At 34.9% G+C, this 19806-nt stretch overlaps 1 protein-coding gene across 7 annotated transcripts in view; it reads right to left on the reverse strand.

The window, feature by feature from the left end:
* The window catches only part of NRCAM (neuronal cell adhesion molecule), a gene marked incomplete at its 3' end in the record, with an annotated part of 143496 nt that overhangs the window by 14909 nt on the left and 108781 nt on the right, over positions 1–19806 (reverse strand). For 3 of the 7 annotated variants that reach the window (XM_083860566.1, XM_083860565.1, XM_083860564.1), the window contains 9 exons: positions 18749–18974; positions 18306–18421; positions 14660–14864; positions 14378–14500; positions 13177–13353; positions 12074–12109; positions 4730–4795; positions 4097–4222; positions 2898–3050 (listed from right to left, as the gene is read on the reverse strand). In XM_083860566.1, the coding sequence (XP_083716692.1) occupies positions 2898–3050; positions 4097–4222; positions 4730–4795; positions 12074–12109; positions 13177–13353; positions 14378–14500; positions 14660–14864; positions 18306–18421; positions 18749–18974 (1228 nt within the window). The remainder of the gene's footprint in view (positions 1–2897; positions 3051–4096; positions 4223–4729; positions 4796–12073; positions 12110–13176; positions 13354–14377; positions 14501–14659; positions 14865–18305; positions 18422–18748; positions 18975–19806) is intronic. The other 4 variants (XM_083860568.1, XM_083860567.1, XM_083860570.1 and 1 more) reach the window with 2 other exon arrangements.

Raw genomic sequence — 19806 nt, forward strand, 5'->3', positions numbered from 1 at the left:
CACAAACCTCAAAACTATTTTCAACCATTTTGAATTAAGTAAACTACTAAAATGAAGCTGCAAATTACAATTCACACAAGTGTGTCAATCGCATTCTAAAAATGAATAAAAAGCCAATACTGATTAGCTAATGCATTCCCATCATTCTGAAATGGGAAAACAGATGGGTCATTCAAGGGCCCTAACATTCAATTTCAACTAAAAATAAACAATGAAGCACCCTTTAAAACCTTATTCTTGACTTAGGATTTGCTGCTGGGAGAAAGTGGGAAGAGTGAGAGGAGTTAGGGATACATGCTCCAAACAGAAGAAAATATGAAGTGGAATAAGATGAACACCCATCCAAACCTATCTTCATTCTTCAGTTTCCTCTCCAGACCCAAAGCCAAGAGTATGAAACTCTATGAAGAGCTGCTCAATAAACAGAATTCAAGCCAGTGTCTCAGTGCCATTTTCTAGTTAAGGAGTGTGAGACAGGTACCTTGGAAAAGCAGGTGCCAATGATCCCACATTCCTGAGGGATTCTATGAAAATGCAAAGTACTTCTTATGTCTGGATACAGTATCTCCAGTCCATTCCACAGAGAAGACCAGTGTGTATTCCACTTTAGAAGTACTGTGCTAAAATTAACTCTTTCTTTAAATGCTAATTTGTGGTCTTACAGGGCAAAACTGTGACTTGATTTTCATTTAAATAATTCAATGAGTTAATGTGCCTGGTTATTGTGGAGATACAATCAGGAGATTTCTCAGCTCTTGTTTATGTTTTCTGATATTTTAAAAACTGACTCATATGCCTAAGAATTTCAACTATTTTTGCATAAAAGTCTCTACATGTCATATAAATATATCATTTATATACCTAAATATTTATACTCTTTATGCCACATATACATATATATATATATATATAAATATTAAAAAGTGGCAATTAAAAAAATCACAAAGGGAATCTTTCTCTGAACTACAAATGAAAATAAAAGAAACTGTGTTTTCATATTAAGGTTTTAATTGTTTTGCGCAACTGCATTCATAATAAGGCATTAAATGTTGTTTAATACATACTGTAACAAAATGCAAAAGCACAATTCACTTTCAAATGTAGTAAGAAAGAGCATCAAGTCAAAGCAACTCATGCATAAAAATACGCAAGATAGATGGGAAGATGAAAACTTACTTATGCAGGTTTCAGTATTAACTTACTGCATTTCTAGTAGGAAAGGGTTTCTAGATCTCTGTGCATCTTTAAAAATGGCACATTTCCTGCCTATACTAAGAAAATTATTTGCTTCAGGCAGAAAAAACTTGCATCTTGGTGAACCACTAATGCAGGAGGCAATGCAGAACACGGTACTGAGAATGCCCAAAAACATAAACCTGTACACTGTGAAGACGCTCTATAGGAATGCTTGTCAAAGAATAAAATGTGGGAAAAGCCTCATATTTGAATTATCAGAGTTTCATTCCTAATGAAGGATATATTCCAGTGTTAGTCTCTTTGTCCCATCCATCTTTTTGCTTGCAGTGTTTAAAAGCTTTGACCTAGGCTGAAGACACAAGATTTTTCTGTAAGAAATAGGCTATGTTTATATTTTCATGCTGAGCATTGAAACTTTCCATTATCAAGAAGCAGAAAGGAGTGTCTAAAGTCCTTTCTTCCTTAACTAAACAAGGGCATGAGTCAACATGACTGGGTAAGTACAGGAATCCTTATCTACTAGCTCAGTACTTTTTGTGCAGAAAGATGCTTTTGGGAAGGTTTCCATGCAGCTTGTTTTGAATTATATTATAATCTTGATCCTTGTTTACAGCTTCTTTAGGCTTCAGATGTGTATTTTCATAATATTTTACAGGTAGGTTTTTGTACCACTAGCTGTTTCTGGCTCTGTGTTCAGCCTGTACATATTTGCCTGGCACTGTTATTCAGCACTATGTTTTCAAACCTTCCTGCAACATGATAAACTGTGAATAGAAATGGAAAAAAAAAAGCAAAAAAATGATGATTTTAGAAAGTGCTTCCTTTCAAACCGGCATACCCATTATCTATGTTGTTGCCTGATAATTATAACATAATCTTCAAGTGTATTTTCATATTTACATTACTTTCTTATAACATACCATTCTGGAGTTGGTGGGGCTACTGCTATATAACTCTGCACTAACCAAATTGCTTGGAATGAGCAGAAGTGGCTAGCAAAGATGAAAATAATAACAGCTGACCAAGAACATGATGATGGCATGGCATGTGATGGCAACAACATATTCAGCATAACATCAAAAACCTTCCAATAGAAACTTTTTCCTGAGTGGAATTGGCAGGCATTGCTGATTTGCTGACAAAGAAATAGGACTGCAATATGAACATAAGGAACTTAAACAGCCTTACTGATTCCCAGGATATATGTGTGACATCAAAATCCATATAAAACTAGTATATGGCAGGAAAAGAAAGATTTACAAGTAGGAATGTCTTAACACTGGTATAAATAGATTACATGAGACATAAAATTGAACCTGCAATTTCTGATTATGCAAACATTTTAGCTCTATAAAAAGAGACGTTATTTAAATACAGCCATCTAATTATACTGACTGGAAATATAAGAAATAGGTCATCTTCAGTGCACAGCACACAGATGGAGTGTGAGCAGGGCATATCTTGCCCCTAGTACAAACATCAGTCAAGTAGAGTGAATTGAAAGGAAGGAAACATTCATTATCTACATATAAATTTACTGGCATTATTTAGGAGTTTATAAAATCATTTAACTTTGCTCTATGAAAGGAACATGCAAAGATTCTAGCTGCAACACCTCTTGGCTAGAAGAAGTTCAGCATTTCAGTAGTTGATCTACCGTGATTCTGACTAGGATACAGAATTGGTACAGTGTGCCTCACCTGGACCTGTCTCAAACACATCCTCTGAACTCCTAAAACCAGACAGGCCCTCAGCACCAACTCGGACTTTATATGCTGTTCCTGGTGTTAAACCCTTTAAGACAAAGAAGCTTCGAGAACCATTTACAATTTCTTTTTTCCAATCTTCTTTGCCTATAAAAATTTTAGGAAAACAACATATTGGAATTTTAATTTTATCTGTATTACTGAAAGTTTCTAGACAAAATACTACTGACAGTTACTTGACTAAACTATGGATCATCTGAGAAAAATAGTTGTTCTCTCAAAAATAATAAAATTATATAAAATTATGAGTAATAAATTGCATGCAACATATTGAAGAATACGTTGTACAGTAATTATGAAACTATTTTAAACATTTGTTCCATTGTACTAAAGAAATACAAATTTAATTTATTTTTAAACGCTTATTGAACTTGTAATTATGAGATACATTAAAATAGATTTTAGTAATTTAATTAAATGACCCTTCTGCAGTTTCAGCCAATATTTATTTTGGTCAAGAAGTTGTACTTCAAAATCTGAATCTCTCTTGCATCTTTTTTCTAGGACAATCTCAGCTGTTTCTTTGGCCAATATCCAGAAAAATGCATTTTCAGTCCAATTTTCAGGTTAGTCACCTTTAGTCATAACTTTAGAAGGATGGGGTATTTGAAAAGAATTATCTTGCTTTTATTAGCTAACTTTATTTTAATTATTACCAAAGTTTTAAACCTGGTTTTAGGCAATAAGAGTATATAAATTGGTTTATATCCTATTTTAAGGCTTAATTTAACAAAGGATATCTTATTTAATAATTTTTCTTTCCTGAATTTGGCATAATTTAGGAAAATCCTTATATCCTATTTTAATGCAAGTAATCGCATTTTTACACATGTAATCACTTCATGATAAAAAACTTCATGCAAACTACATTTTTAGAAGTTCAAGTTCAAAATAATTTATAAAATAATACAAAGGAACAAAGGTTCATATTCTATTTATTCATCAAAAAACCTGCTAAACATTGATGTTTATTAAAATTAAAATTATTTAATCTTCCTGATCAAATTAAAAAACAATTTAAGACATTTCAGAGATATCATTAACACTGGGTCAATTTAAGACCCCATTTACTATAAAAATCTTCAAAAATACATCTCAAAACTTTAGCAGAATTTAATGAAATGACTTCTTACTGCCTGCTACACCATATTCAACATAAAAGTTCGCATGATCTGGTCCCTCATACTCCCAACTGATATTGGCATAGGTCTCAGCAGCAGCTGTTGTAACATTTCTGATCCTTGGATAAAGTGGTTGAACTAAATACACAATAGAAAAACAAAGCAGAATATGCAATTGTGACTTCATACATTAAAAAAAAATTAAAAGAAGTTGCTATGTTAATTTAGACCATATAGAGGGAAAGTATAGCACATTTTTCATTGATTCTGTTACTGGAAATTAGTGACTAAAGTGCTGTATTTTGAAATTTAATCCCAGGCAGTTATTACACTAAGGTATTATAAAGTAAAATCTATTACTTTACTGAGCATGCTCTGTACCACAAAAACTGCCAAATACTTAAAAAGTACCTAACTGCCAAAATTCTGAAAAATATTATTCATCTGGAAGTAAAATGCAGACAGCTGGAAAGTGAGAACATGGTCAGGGTAATGGGAAATGGTAGGACAGAAGGGAGGTATGAAGGTGGTACACTCCTCCCTTTATGGCATGTGGCACTGAATGGACTGCAAATGCCCCAAGTGCAAACCCTTATAGGATTTTGGCTCTATTGCATTGATAGTGATAAAAAAGGAAGACAATACCCTTATAGAATGTTGGACGGACAGTGTGCATGACTGGGGAAGTTGCAAAAAAGATTTCTGAATATCCTTCACCATCAGAGATAGTAGGAAAGAAAAAATAAAGAGTAAAAACACTTTGCATCAAAAAGTAGCAATTAACTAATACAGTAAAACCTTACCTGTTAAATAAATTACACATGCACATTCTAAGATCATGCAGGTTTCAATTAGTTTTACTTGTTAAAATATGAAACAGCTAAGTGATACACGTGTATTTGAAAACAAACTGAAGTACGTATGTACTGGCAGCTTTGCTTTCACAGGACATTCCCAAAATCAACTTTTGTTAATATTATGCATTCATGGCCCCTTTAGACACTGGAAAACTAGACATCAGATATTGGAAAGCCAATATCAAAATACTCTGGTGTGAAGGGCACGAACCACCGGAATGCAAGGAGCTGCCCATTGTAAGGTACTGTGTCTTACTACTGCCATTCTGGTCAGACAACAGTACTTTCCACATCTGTGGAAGAGCTTCTCTCTTCAGCATTCTGAAATTAAACACTTTTGTGCTCATACCTTAGTTCTTTGCTCATACCTTAGCTCCAGTAATGCTTGTCACAAATGGACATATAGCTCAGTGTCTCTGCTTGCTTAAGACTAATCAGAAATAGATTTTAATAGTTCTAATAGGGCAGATACAAAGAGGATGCTTCTCAAAGGTATGAAATTATTTTTAAGTGAAAACGCCTCACTTTGCCACTGACTTTTCTATCCTGCTAAAAATATCTTTTCTATTAGGAACATTAAAAATGCTTCCTAAAGGACCATGAAACATGAAAAGTAAAAATCTAGTCTCAGTAAATACAAATGAGAGAATTCCAATGGCTTCATCTACACTAGAAAATAAAATGAGCAAAAGCCTGTTATCAGGGCAAGAGGAGCTGCACAGAATTTATCTATGCACTTAAATTATTTTCTTTTTCTAACACAGTGGCTTTGTCCATATAGCCAACTCGAAAAAAATTAGTTATGTGCCCAGAGAAAATGGCTTACTTGGGCCCCTAGAACAGACAAAATAATATAAGTACCATGTCTAGAAAACTATAGTTTCTGAGTATTTTTTTAAATACCTAAATTAGGCAAATTCTGATAATTTTTTCTGATTAATACAATATTTTGCAAAATAAATTTTTTTATCCCCATATTTGCATCAAATATTTCTTCTTAATTCTGTTCCAGTAGTACTCATTCAATAATTCAATCTGTACTGGTCCCCCATCTTTACCCCCCCATTTTTGTAGCTAAGTTGTGCTTATATATAATTTCTTTTACCAACCAAAATAATAGATTTATTTCTTGTTAAAACCACCTGAACAAAATAACTGAGAAAGCACTAGGAAAAAAAAAAAAAAAAAGCCATTTAGGTCTCTAAGTCACAGCAACCACCCTAAGAAATATCAAAGCCAGAGCTGCCTATGGGAAATCCAACCTGTAACCATATACACTATGGTAATGCAAGGGGATTAGATTCTGTTTCTCTGTGTCACTTGGAGGTAGCAAGAGGAAAGAAAAGCAGTCTCTAAATTTAGGAGGGTGCAGAATCTGAGATTGTAGACAGGATGTATAAACTTCCTTCCTGATTTATACATAGGAACAAGTGTTTGTTTCAATAACCATCTCAGCATTTTTGCTGTGCCAAGGAAACAAGTGGTTTGTATTTGAAATATGACTTTGTTTTGTTTCATTAAATTGTATTTTCTCAAAGCCATATTGTCCTGGATTTTGGTCTTCCATGGAAGATGTCTAATTAGCAGCCCAGCCCTGTGACTGATATTTTTCACAATATTAAAGACAGAAAAAACTGTTAGCAATAATCTGTTTCGTACTCCTGCAAACAGATGCCACAGAATTACCCCTAACTTCTCCCTTCTCCTGCCTGAGCACCTGGGGATGAAGGAAACTGTCATCTTTTGTAATAGACTCAAGATGATGGAGAGCTTCTGAATTACTAAGCAAATTCAATAATTGCTCAGTCTTATCTTGTGGGGTACTTTTCCATCTGCAATTTCCAGTTTCTGCTCTCATTAAAGAGTTGCCTGCTAGATTAAAGTATCTGGTAAAAGTCTTTCTGTTCATATGACTGCATATAACAATCAAGTTTTCTCTGAAAGTTTGCCTAATTTCCTTGGTATCTTAGTTTCTAAATCCTCTCAAGTGACTTATTTATGCTTATATCTATCAGATGTATCTGATTCTCACCAATAGCTGTTTGTACAGTTCTACCCACATGTAGTATTTGGTCAGATTTAAATTCTGCGATTTTAACCACTGAACATGGTGCACCTGGAAATGCTGTTGCTACTTGTTCAGTGGCATATTCCTTTACAAAATTATTATTTTTGCAATTCTCCTCTTTTGCACTATTGCTTGATCTCATTTGCCATCGGGCCTGCCAAGTTTTATTTAAGTTTGTTAAATGTGCCATATCTGCAACATGACTACACACAGAAGAACATAAAAGATGGCTGACGGATCCTGAGCTAATGAAAGCCTGGAGGTGAACTGGCTATGACATTTAAAGCTTGTAGTCAACCCACCCAGACTCTTTGTCTTCTCAATCACCACACCTCTAATTATAATTAACCTCTCAGTCCTTCAGTATGTTTCCCAGCACTGTGCACAAATGGGAAATGTGTAATTATCAGCTGGCAGAAGCTCCCAGTGTCCGCGAGCACCAATTGGGAAAAAGGGGGGGGAGAGGGGCGGGCAGAAAACTTTGTCCTGAGGAGCAGAGCACTGTGCTCTCTCATCTGTAACCATGTAACCATGCCCCATGCTGTGCAGCAGGGCTGGTAAAAGTGTCACTCTAAAAACCACAGCAATGGAGTGTTAGTAAGCTACAGGTTTTATACAGACCCACTCTTATTTGTCTACCTCTGGCAAATTAAGCATTTTCATTCCTGCCTCAATACAATGCAAAATTCAGCTGGCATGTCTGAGTATGGTTTTCCTGTAGTATCATATAAAAGCATTTGCCAATTGTTGAGAAAGAGGCCTACGCTCAAAGGAAAATTTTCCTTTCTTTTCAAATTAATTCCAGTGTTTTTTTTTTTACTGGAGTTTTTTTGGTAGAGTTTTATTTAATTTTTCAGCCTTTATAGCTGGGCTACAGAATCAATAGAATTTAATAAGACAGGACATGAGATCGGAAGGTATTTTAACAATGAAATAGGTACTCTTTCTCAAGATTTAGTCCAGAAGAACAATAAATCAAATAATCCCCAAAGTGACTAAACTTTAGGAGTTTTCATGGAATTCACATGATAGTCAGGAAAAAATGTTGGGTGAGTGCCAAGTACAAATTTCAAGGTTAGTGTCAAATGGGAAAAAAACCCCACAAAACAATGTATCATAGACAATTAAGTTAAAATGCATATATAAAGAAAAATTTAATTTAAAGGAAAAAAACCAGACCCACACAAGAAAAAATGAAGGACAAAAGTAATAGATTCTGCCAGAGCCTGTCAGACACAGAAAAGGCGTTTATATTTCTTTGCCTTTTTAGCATTCATAGTATGAAATTCAAACTTTAGTATAACAGTAGGAGTGAATTCCATTTCTGGCAGTGAGAAATGGGCATTAGTCACTTCTGGGATTTTTTAGGCCAATTGCAAAAGCATTTCTGTAGTATAAGAAACATGGAACTCAAAGAAGAAACACAAAAAAAATATGCCACTGAGGAGCATTTTGCATGACATCTAAAAAGCAAAAGGTATTTGAGGATTTTTGGCACAGTGATAATAATCATTTTCTCTAGTCTAGCATGCAAAATATCAGCATTATTCCCAGTGAACTTAAATGAGGATAGAACAGTGGTTCCGCATAGCAGGCTGTACTGAAAGAACCACACAAATACATAATGGAGAAGTCCACAGGAGGAGAGTAGTTGAAGGGGCAATACAAAAATACTACACTTAACTTGACTGTAAAAGCAGCTTGAAATTGGTAGCAAAAGACATGGAGACATTATCTGAAGTGATTCAAGAGGGAGGGAAAACAGATGGTGGGCAGAGAAAATTATTTAAAGAACTGCATTTTGTACAGAACAAGTAAAACTCAGATGATCTACAAAGAGATCAGAGATACAAACTCAGTTGAGACTGATTTCTAGCCCTCTAACTCCTAGTGCGGAGTTCCATACTGGTGATTCAGCCAAAAATCCCAAAAGAATAGTTTCAAATGCAGAGGACAAGACTACTTGTTTTTCACCCTTGTAACAAAAGGGAGTACTATTTGTCACTAGTGCTTGAGATGTGAAGTTCACATGAAGACAGACCAGACTGAGTACCAGTGACAGGAGGCACTAGCTACAATTAAAGGTTACTGATCTCACAAACTTATTTTAATTGCATTTCAAGACTACCAGTTATCAGTGTCTGTATGCATGCAGATTAAAAGACCTTGCTTTCAACTATAAATGTTCACTAAATCAAAAAGAAACTAAAAAGTGAAATGAGGCTTGTGAAATGAGGCTGACATGCCATGCCATGACTGCTTATATTTCAGCTTACAACAAACATGCACCTCTATGACTCTTTATTTTAACCAGCAACTTTAATTTCTACCAGTGGTCAAACTGGAATTCTCTTCCTTCCTCTATAGGGCAGTTATCTAAAACTTCTAATGGAAAAGGACAGAAAAGACTTGACTCCTGTGATCACCTGAGTCACTTTCCAGCTGCTACTATAATTATTTTATATGTAATTGGGTGATTCTCCCATTTTTCTCATACCTCTGTTACCTCATGTCTGTGGTTGAATGCCAATATATAAATGGCAATACCAGGGCATACTTAATATCTAACATTAGGTATAATAAATGCTGTTTTACATATGAAGTTTTCAGACACATTTTGAATATAGGTTGCTAAGAAAACCAATTTCTCTTTTCTTTGTAGTACCATTAATTTGATCAATTTTAAGTAATTCATAACATCACAGTATAAGAAAGGAAAAATGACAGTGCAAGTCAAATAGGAATATCAACTACAATAGAATAACTTTTTCATCTAGTAAATAACATCTCATGATTTACTCATGTAGACTTGTGACAGTGAAAATATTGAATCTATTAAGACCCTTAGATTTACCACAGCAACATATCCATCTGCACTTTCAATTTATAGTTTTATTTTCAGAAATGAAATATGTCCCAAGTGGCACAGCTCACTAAGGTTTAAATTATTCTAATTCCTCCAGGACCATGTGTCTAATGTATGTGACTGCAGGTCTTCACAGGCAGCTATCCAGTAGAAAACACCAAATGCAGAAATTTCAGTTCAGCAGTTTAGGCTGGCTGAATGTGGGACCTACTGTCTGCTTAAATTCCAGGATCATTGTGTTCAAACTGGAAGAAAAAGGATAAGTATATTTTTCTGGTAAGTTCTGCCCTTCAAAATTAAAAACCTGGTATGTTTTTGATATACCACCTAAAGATGGGAAACATCTGAATCTGTTCCGGCTTTGGGTCCAAATTAATAAGAACTGTACAGACATGTAGGCCCTCCTGCACTTAACAGAGAAAGGAAAGTTCACCACTGGGTACAACTACTTTTTGAGTGGGCTGAGCACTTCTGTCTTCCAAATCCACCCACTCATGAGACCAACTAATTTGGTGCTTGATCTTGATAATATGATCCTCCTTTTCCTTACTTGTGGTCTCTGATCAGTAGCAAAGTGGTAATGTAACCACTGAGAACATTCATCCCAGACCTGCAGAAACTCAAATGTCCTAACAGATGTCATGGCTTTAGTTCTGTGCTGTTTGCAGGTCCAAAGTCTTTGCAATAGAAAGAGCTATATGCTACAGGAATATGTGAAAACTTTGAAACGATAAACAACATGGAACCAAACAAAGACATCTGCTTAGTTTTCAGAGAATCTGAGATGACAGCTCTGAAATGTGAGCTGCTCCAGCTGATCTTACAAATAAGATGTTTTCTGATAGCCACATACAGCTATAATTAGACCTCAGTTTCACACAGAGAATCCATTTTTCCCTGCATGAGTTTTTAGAGTCTGCTATAAATAATGAGAACTTAATTTACATTTCTGCTGTGCATGTCCAGGGCTAAAGCCAGTCTGATTGTTCCAATCTGTGCTGACTTCTCAGCTACAACTAGACTAAAATAGTAAAAAAGACTTTTCACCAAAATAATTCCACAATTCATGCACTAACCAGAAACTTATCTGATATCAGAATACAGTTCTATATACATATAAAAATATATACTATATATGCCCGAATGCAGGCATACATATATTTAGATATTATCTGATTTATACCAGTCTAAGTGAATGAATTTCTTTCTTATGGCTGCTATCATACACAACATGTGATAATCAAGTGAAAAGAAATTATATGTAAAACAATTTATGCTGTCTCTTCCAAGTTTATTAAAAATGTTGGGTACTTCATATACAGATTTTGACTTGTGATGTTTATGGTCTCAGAATCTGAAGCACAGGTGTTCAATAGTGTTAATGACACCTCTGTCATTCAATGACACCTCTGTATAAAGAGATATTCCTGAGTTTGAGCTACCTCAGGACAACTTCTGCTTCTGACAATGAAGGTATCAAAATTCATTAAAACTGTGTGCAAAACTGCATAACAAAGAACTAAATATTACCTAATGCATGAATAAAAATGATACTATGTTCTACTCACTGAAATATCCTCAAGTCCTCACTCACAAGATCTGTGAACCCAAAACAGTGGGAAGACTTTTGCCTGTATATTCAATCTGATACTCAAACTGAGAAGCAGACAGAGGGTATTGTCAGTCATCTGTCTCCTATGCACAGTTGGCTTGCAAATAAAGTAAATGTGTTCAAGTGGGTAGCAGTAATCCACAGTGAGAACAAGACTGCAGACAGTTTTTTAAAACAGAAAGTGCACATGGCACAAACAGTAAATGAATCTCCTTTGAAAAAGTGCTGTTTTTTCTATTCCAGCTAATCAGTGCTAGTGCACCTGGATCCTGAATATTTATGACCGTGACATACATTTGTTAAATGTTCAGAAATAATTAGACTTTGCTGAAGTAAAGCTAATTAATTCCCCTGGAACTCTGTGCAAAATAAACAGATGAAAAGTATTAATAAGCATTCTGGATTCCTTTAAAAATAAAAAAAAATCCCAACAAACCCAAACAAAAATCCCCCACAACTGTTTTCTTCCAGCTTATACTTTGTATAAAAATGTGTAGTCCAAGATTTTCTGTCCTTACCACTGCAATTTCCCCATTTGCAACACTGCAAAATCCACACATTAATAAATCATGCAGTTTCATTTTACCTTTGCCTGCACCTACAGCAGGATGGAGAATACCAGCTTTAATGGAGGAAAACAAGAATAGGAACACTATATAATTAGATACAACACCAAAGGAAACATACATATATGATTTCACTATAAAAAGCATGCAGACTAGTTAAAAGGTATTAATTCAAATAAATTAGAAACAATCCACTTATGCTGAACCCCAATAGAAACAAGACAAAATTAAGATACATGCATTTAAAAAAAAATATTGCTCGTGCTTGTTAGGGTGCAAGATTTAAAACAAATGCAGTCCATATGCAAATTAATACTCTGTCACAGAAGTTGCATTGAACAACTCATCTATGGCAATTCCAATAAACCATCATTTTACTGAGGATAAAAATATGTGAAAACATGGTAAGAAATTACTAAGATGATCAAAATCATTAAAAAAATTCCAAATTTTCTGTAGGCTTTAAATTATTCTTATTTTGTTAAGCATCCATATTTAATTAAAAAACAACTTTAACAAAGCTCTAGAATAGCTACAAATATAAAAATCAATGGTGACAGGATTTAACAATATACTTGCTGGTTTTTAAATACTATGCAGTTAATTGGGGCCATAGATGACAAATTTATTTCAACTCTTTTACAGTTTTTTGCCAGTTCTGTGAAAGCAATTTAGATTTCACAGAAGCTGTTGCATACTACAAAAAGGAAATAACTTCCTCTGCTCACAAACCTGCATCATTTCATGATCATTCCATTTTCTCTGTGACCAAAGCTGGTCAATAATGCAGAACAGATGAGCAGACAAAGACCACTAAAAATGTAAGTTACATGAAACTTGAAGCCCAGAAAGGCCAATGTCTGTCTTAGGGCTTGTGAGTTGATATTAAAAGAAGAGGCTTTATACCTCTTCAGGGATTCCCACTACAGCAGAAAATCTTTACTTGTATATCCTTTAAAAGTACTAAAAATATTTTATTAGTTAAGAAAGCTCAAGAAAAAAAATCGTTCCACCCTATTTCCTTAGTGGAAGGAAGCAACAACAATATTTAGATTCAGATGTTTAATACAATCTGTAGTGGCTTTTAAACTCATTGGACTTTCCTTATACATACCCATCTTACCTTCATCCATAATTGTTACTGCTTCCTCAGTTATCTGACTTCCTGATCCAACAGAAGTTTGTGCGTTGAAGTAAAACTTGTACCGGGTGCTGTAATTTAAATTTTTTAATATCAAGCTGCTCTCATTGGCAGGAATTCTTATCTCTACCAAGGGACCCAATTCATGTGTGTTGTTGACTGTTACAAAAAAAAAAAAAAAAGAAAAACAAAAAATTAGGAAACTTGAATACACTCATTGTGTTTAAAAAGGCTTTTTTTTGTTTGTATGTATATTTTTTTTGCTGGTCTGCTGCATCTACACTTTCAAAATAAAGTCACCTTTGTATAAAGGTGCCAAAATCCAACTGGGAGATAGGAAACACCAGCAAGTTTTTAAGATCAAGTTTCATTCTCATAAATCTCTGAATCCAAGACAAATGAGTTCAATTCAAATCATCTGAATTTATGCAAAATTGAAGCCCTGACCATGGAACAATTCTGAAACTCTAAGTTCAGTATGCTTAGGAAAAGAAAACTTTGAAGCTACTTGTGTCTAATGCCAAAGAACAGTGGAATTTAGTTAGTGGAAGAGAATAAACTTCCTTTATCTATTCCATGCATATGAAGCTCTTTCCCTTCCAGTGTCACTGCTGAGAAATTTCTGGGCTAAGTAAGCAACAGGGATCCAAAGACGTGATTTAATAGCTCTGAGATGAGTAAATGGCACATTTAAAAATTGTTCTTTTTAAGATCATAACACCATGAAAATTGGAAAAGCAGACAACAGTGTAATTGGACATACTTTGATTTATTTCTAATGACATTTTCTCTGCAGTTAGAATATAGAATTTGTAAGTAGTAGAACCTTGCCTCTAACTTGGATGCCACTTATATGTAAAACCTAACCTCCATTTTTCTGTGAATTATGGTTTTAAGTAATGAAAGTAATAAAAATGTTAACCTTGTACTATAGCAAGTTTTCCAAGTATGGTCATCTATATTATCAAAATATATTAGTCTTTTTCAAACTTAGCATTTACAATGCAATCATATCTTCTGTATATTATAAATTTAACATATTTTTTTTCTTCAAAAATGGATTATTATTTGGTAGATACATTGCCTAAATTAGAGTTGTATCACAGAATCAAAGAATGTTTGGGTCAGAAAGGACTTGAAAGATCAAAAGTTCAACCCCCAAATATATTCATATTTAACTTACTTGGCTGAAACTTCAGTGTGTATGAAATCAAAACACCATTTGGATGGGTGGGTGAACCCCACTCCAGAGTCAGAGAGTCCAACGTGGGGTTAGTAATCTTCAAAAAGGAGGGTGAGCCAGGAACTTTTAAAAAGAACACAGAGTAAATACAAAGTAGATTAACTTAAAACAGGTAATAAATTATTAATTCTTAAGAATATTATTGTATCAAGACAGATTATTATTTTATGAAGTCCAGGTAAACCCCATTTAAGTTTAAGATCTAGGTTTTCCATTTCATACCTCCTTCAGGAGTCTTAAATACTTTGTCTGGGCTTGCTGGGCCTTCTCCTTTACCGTTAACAACTCTAACATTCAGCTTGTAAGAACTATAGGGCTCCAGCCCTGGTAACATTCCAAAAGTCTTGTTTCCCCTGAAAGTTAAGATCTTTTTTTCTACATGTCGTCTACTCCTTCTGGATAGACTATGCACTTTCCAGTAGTAAACCTAAAGACAAAAAAAGAAAAAAAAATCTACAGTGAGGGCTTAGCTGTTCTGATTTTCTGAACTCTAAGCTTTTCCATGAGTGTCAATGAATTATAGGTAGAAACAACTGCAATTTTAATAAGCTCAGGTTAGACAGCATAGAGCTTTCCTGCTCCAGAAACAGACCTTGTCCAGAAACAGCCTACACAACTGGGTGCAGACTACCACCTGCCAGCTCTGCTAATGCTCAAAACCCGTTTGATTCAAGTTCTGGTTGGGAACTGCATTGGTCTGTGATCATTCTCCTGTTATCCAGTCTATATGAGAGGCAGAAGTTATCCATTCTTTCAGTAAGATGTCTACAGGCCTTCCAAAGCAGATTTGGACTTTGCCTCCTTCTTAGATCACATCCCTGACCATGCTATTCCTTGATGTCAGATTTCCTTTGTGGGGAAGAAATCAAAAGATTTGACTAGGCTAGAAAAACACACAAGTTCTGAAATGAGTCTAAGGTTACAGTACTGGAATGATTTCCACCCAGGGATAGAGACTGGATGGACTGTTCTTCCAATTACGTGACAATTTGATCAGATGAGAAAGCTGATCCTGATGTCCATTGAGCTGAGTTTCTATGAAACTACATATGAGCCTCAGAGGTACTTTCCCTGCACTCTCTTTACTACATAGTCTCTCTACCATGATTACTCAAAAGATATTAATAGCTGCCCCTCCAAAAGACTTGTGTTACTCCAAGGATTGTCACATAATTGTTTATTTTTCACAGCATAGTTCTCATGCACATATGATCATAAGCTAAAGATGATTAAGAAATCTAAATGAATAAAAAAATCTGTTCCTACTCAGGCCAACTGCAAAACCTGTCTTTAATTAAGGAAGATGGGATTTCACATAGGAATTAAAAAAAAAAGGGGCTGTTAAGACTTGCTAGATAGCTATAAAGCAATGTTACACTTACACCAGCTTTCAACATACCATTTCACTCCAATCACTTTTAAATGCCACTGTATTTGAGTTAATGCTTTTCAATATCACCAGCTGTCATTCTATAGCTCTCATCCAATCAACTAGTGTAGAAAGTCATTTACAAGCTAACAAAATTGAAGTGTTGGTACTATTGGTACTGAAACTCCAAAGTTACAGTAAATGAGAGTGCATCACATTTTTCATCATTTGTTCCTAAGTCTGAGAAGTTTTATAGTAGCAGAGTATATTGAGAAATAGCTAGATTAATACAAGAGCAAAATATGAATTTTGCTGTATGTAGACTGCTGCTTAGTTACATGTCTTCCTGCTTTGTTCAGACATTTGCCTTCAAGACATGACTCTTTAGACTCTTAGTTCTCCCTTTATTATGAAATCTGTCCCCAATGCAACACTATATATTGGGCTTCTGACAGAAATAATTTTATTAATTAGGGAAGCCCGAGTGTGCTAGTAGGATTTTGCTTCTGTCTTTACAAAGCTCGTCGTGTGCTCTGTAAGCTATGTCAATTATGAAGATACTTCATGTATGAAAAGCTTTCAGTTTGTGTTGAGAGAAAGCTTTATTATAACAGCTATTCACCAGGTCTTACAATTTCTCATACCTTGTCTAGTTTTTAACCTATTTTAGCTTGATTTAGCTGTATTTGCAAAATTTATTTAAGATATTCTTGCTGCATCTGCAACTTATTGAAGTATGTATCACAATTTTCCCAGCCAGAACAGCAAAACTACTCAGTGCTCAGGTCTGTGGTCAATCCTGTGGTTGTGAGCTTGTTCTATTATTATCAAGTAACTTATTTTAGCTTCAGTTTTGCTTAGCTTTGTGTAATTGTGTGGGTCTCCTCCGCACAGAAAAAAAATTATACTGCATATAGAGAAAGCATAGCAAATTAAATAGAAGTAATCGTGACATCACTAACCCCCTAGATCATGTGGAAAGGAAAGTGATCCCATTAGTGATTACAGAACAGAAGATAACCCTTAGTCACTGAAAGTCAGAGGTAAAAAGAGATGTCCACCCAAACTTTGCATGATGACAATTCACTGTAACCATGCTGTTGAACTTAACACCTGATGTATAAGCAGAAATGTGTCTATGAATTTTGGTTTTGGTATTGTTATAGATCTTTAATAAAATTTGCTGATTTGGGTCATGAGCTTTAGTGCTGCTGTAACTTGATTAATAATTACCACTAATTTCATTAGATTCTAACTCTTTAATCCTCACATAACAGACATTTTCTTTTGATTGTCTATTTGTGCGTGGAATACCGGCTTGATGTAAAGCCATCATCTAATAGATAAGCATTTAAGAGACTAGTCAAATCCTGTTTCTCAGCTGAGTTTATTGAGTTAGTGTGGCAAAGCACCACACAAACTACAGGCATTTATGCTATGTCATCCAGTCTCTCTGGATGGTGGTATTTTCTGCCAGGAAAGAGATATCAACATACCAGGAACTCACATTCACGTGGTAACCAGCTATAGAGCACTGAAGTTCAGTTGCAATGTTTTTGATTGCTCCATTTTACAAGTATGGTGCATATTTATTCTCCTCCAAGTACTCTTTAGTGTTCTAATTTTTCAAATATTTCTTTTATCTCCTTTCACTTAAACAGAAGTAGTTCAAATTAGTCTGTTTTACAAAGTAATCTAGTTTGGGCTAAGTGATCTGTTTTGCTAGAATATTCTTATGAGAATACTTGCAGAAGAGCAAGAAGAAATCTGATTTTCTTCTATTGTTACATAGGATGTCAACACACCCTCACAGAAGCAACTTTTCCCTATCACCCAGGGGCACCAGTTTCAAATTTTGAGGTCTACTGTCACCCCTTCTCTATTAATTGCAGTTCTTTTCCTCCAGCACAGCCTTTTCAGGTATGACCAAAGGCAGCCCAGTACCTTACAATAAGCTTCCTTCAATTATACCAGCACTCCAAATCTTCTGCCATTTCATATGTCCTTAAGTTGAGCTTTTTCCTGACCTCCAAAAAGACATAACCCAGCATATGATAGCAAGTGTTCAGTTACTCTGAATTCAAGATGTGATTAATCATATTGAAGCAGAAAATTAGTAACTTTACCTAGAAGAGACTCCTACAAAAACTAGTTCTTCACATCCTCTAAATCACTTTGGAAAAAGATCTGTAAAACTGTTACCATTTTTTAATCTGTTTAACATGTGCAAGCTTGATTGCAAACACATGCTATTTTTTTTCAAGGACAATGTCACAGGAAGCTAGTGCTACAAGGCTGGAACATTGCTGAACTCTGTATGAATTGCATCAAAGCTGCTGCTCTTGTCAGCAGAACTTGGGAGCTCACTGAAAAGCATGAGTCCTTTTACATGCCAGTTACGTCATTACATGCCAGTTACGTCAATCTGGATACAATCTCATATAGTAAGACTGATCTATTTTAATAAACAAGGAAGAGAATGCTTTTGACTGTACTCACTTTGTACCCTTGAAGGTGTCCTCGGACAGTTTTTAGTGGAACAGGGTCCCAATGCACCTTTGCTAATGTGCTGTTAATAACATGAACCTGCACATTGCCTGGAGCAACCATTGGCACTGCGAGGAAAGGATGCAACAAGCACCTAGTTAGAATTAGAGAATTAGAAACCCCACAAACATAGTTTTTTAGAATGAGTCTTTGCATTGTACTCATGGAACAGGTTTAAATGTTCCTATGTTTTTAGGATTGATACTGCAGAGTATTATGAAGCCTTACTATCTCTGAAGTGTTTCCTTTTAAGTAAAAAAAAAAAACAAACCCTACTATCCCCCTTATCACTATTTCAATATTTTATATCAATATTTCAATATTTTAAACACTCATTTAGGTTACACATTTAGTTCCTTTTAATTAGGATAACTGAGTCAAACCACAAAACTTACAGTCTTCCCCTGAATGTCCAATCACCTCTGATGGCTCTGGTGCATACCCCAAGTCATTTAAAGCTTGCACTTTTATTTCATATGGAACAAAAGTTGGTGTACCAGACACAATATATTTAGATACATTTGCAACTATAACAGATGTCCATTCATCATCAACATCTTTCTGGCGCCAGCTGACTTTGTACTGAAGCCCTGGTCCATTAGACTGAAAACCTTTTAAAGGCTGAAATGAAAAGAATACTTTTTAAATATTCTGAAGCATTTGAAAAATCTTAACTTAGAAGGAAATACATTGATTCTTTTATAGAATGTCACTGAAATTTTACCACTGTACTCTGCACCAGAGAAGCACTGTTGAAAGTTAAGCAATTTAGCTTTTACAGGAGGTCACTTCAGTTGCTTTTCACCTTTTGGTAAAAAGCACATTGAATGATGCTGGTGGCTAACACACAAACAACACTTTGTGATTTCTGTATATATATCTTGTTTTCAAATATTTCTTAAGAAGTGGAAGAGCGAAAACCAGACTTGCACCAACTCCCTGTAAAGAGTACCCATGGCAATATTTCTTGCCTGGGAGGGCAAATTGGTTATACATGGCTCTCCTTGAGCTCTTGTCATGATGGTAAGGGCACAGTACAGAAAACTTCAACAGTTTTATAGTGGGAAAATGCACAATGATTAGTTTATCACAAAAGATGACAGTAGAAGTAGCATTCACATTAGAATTCACTCTAAAAATAAGACTCTACTTGAAATAAACCTCCATTTATATTTTGAAGTTTTCCTAAAGTGGCAGCAAAACATCTTGTATTGCCTAATCATTGGCTTATTTTGAGAAATCACTCAAGGAAATATGCCCCCCCCTTAACTTATTTTCATATTAAAAAGAAAAAAAAAAATCTATTTTTTCATGAAAATGAAGATGGGGAAATGTCTGAATTTAGCTCTTTTTCAAGAATATTTAAAGCAAGCAATTGGTCTCATCATTGGTTCTCCAAAAAAAAAAAAGTTACTCACAGACCTGAAAACAAGTGAAACCTTGAAAAAAGACT

Source organism: Zosterops lateralis (genome assembly GCF_965231275.1).
Source record: "Zosterops lateralis genome assembly, chromosome: 4".
In the NCBI taxonomy this organism is placed as follows: Eukaryota; Metazoa; Chordata; class Aves; order Passeriformes; family Zosteropidae; genus Zosterops; species Zosterops lateralis.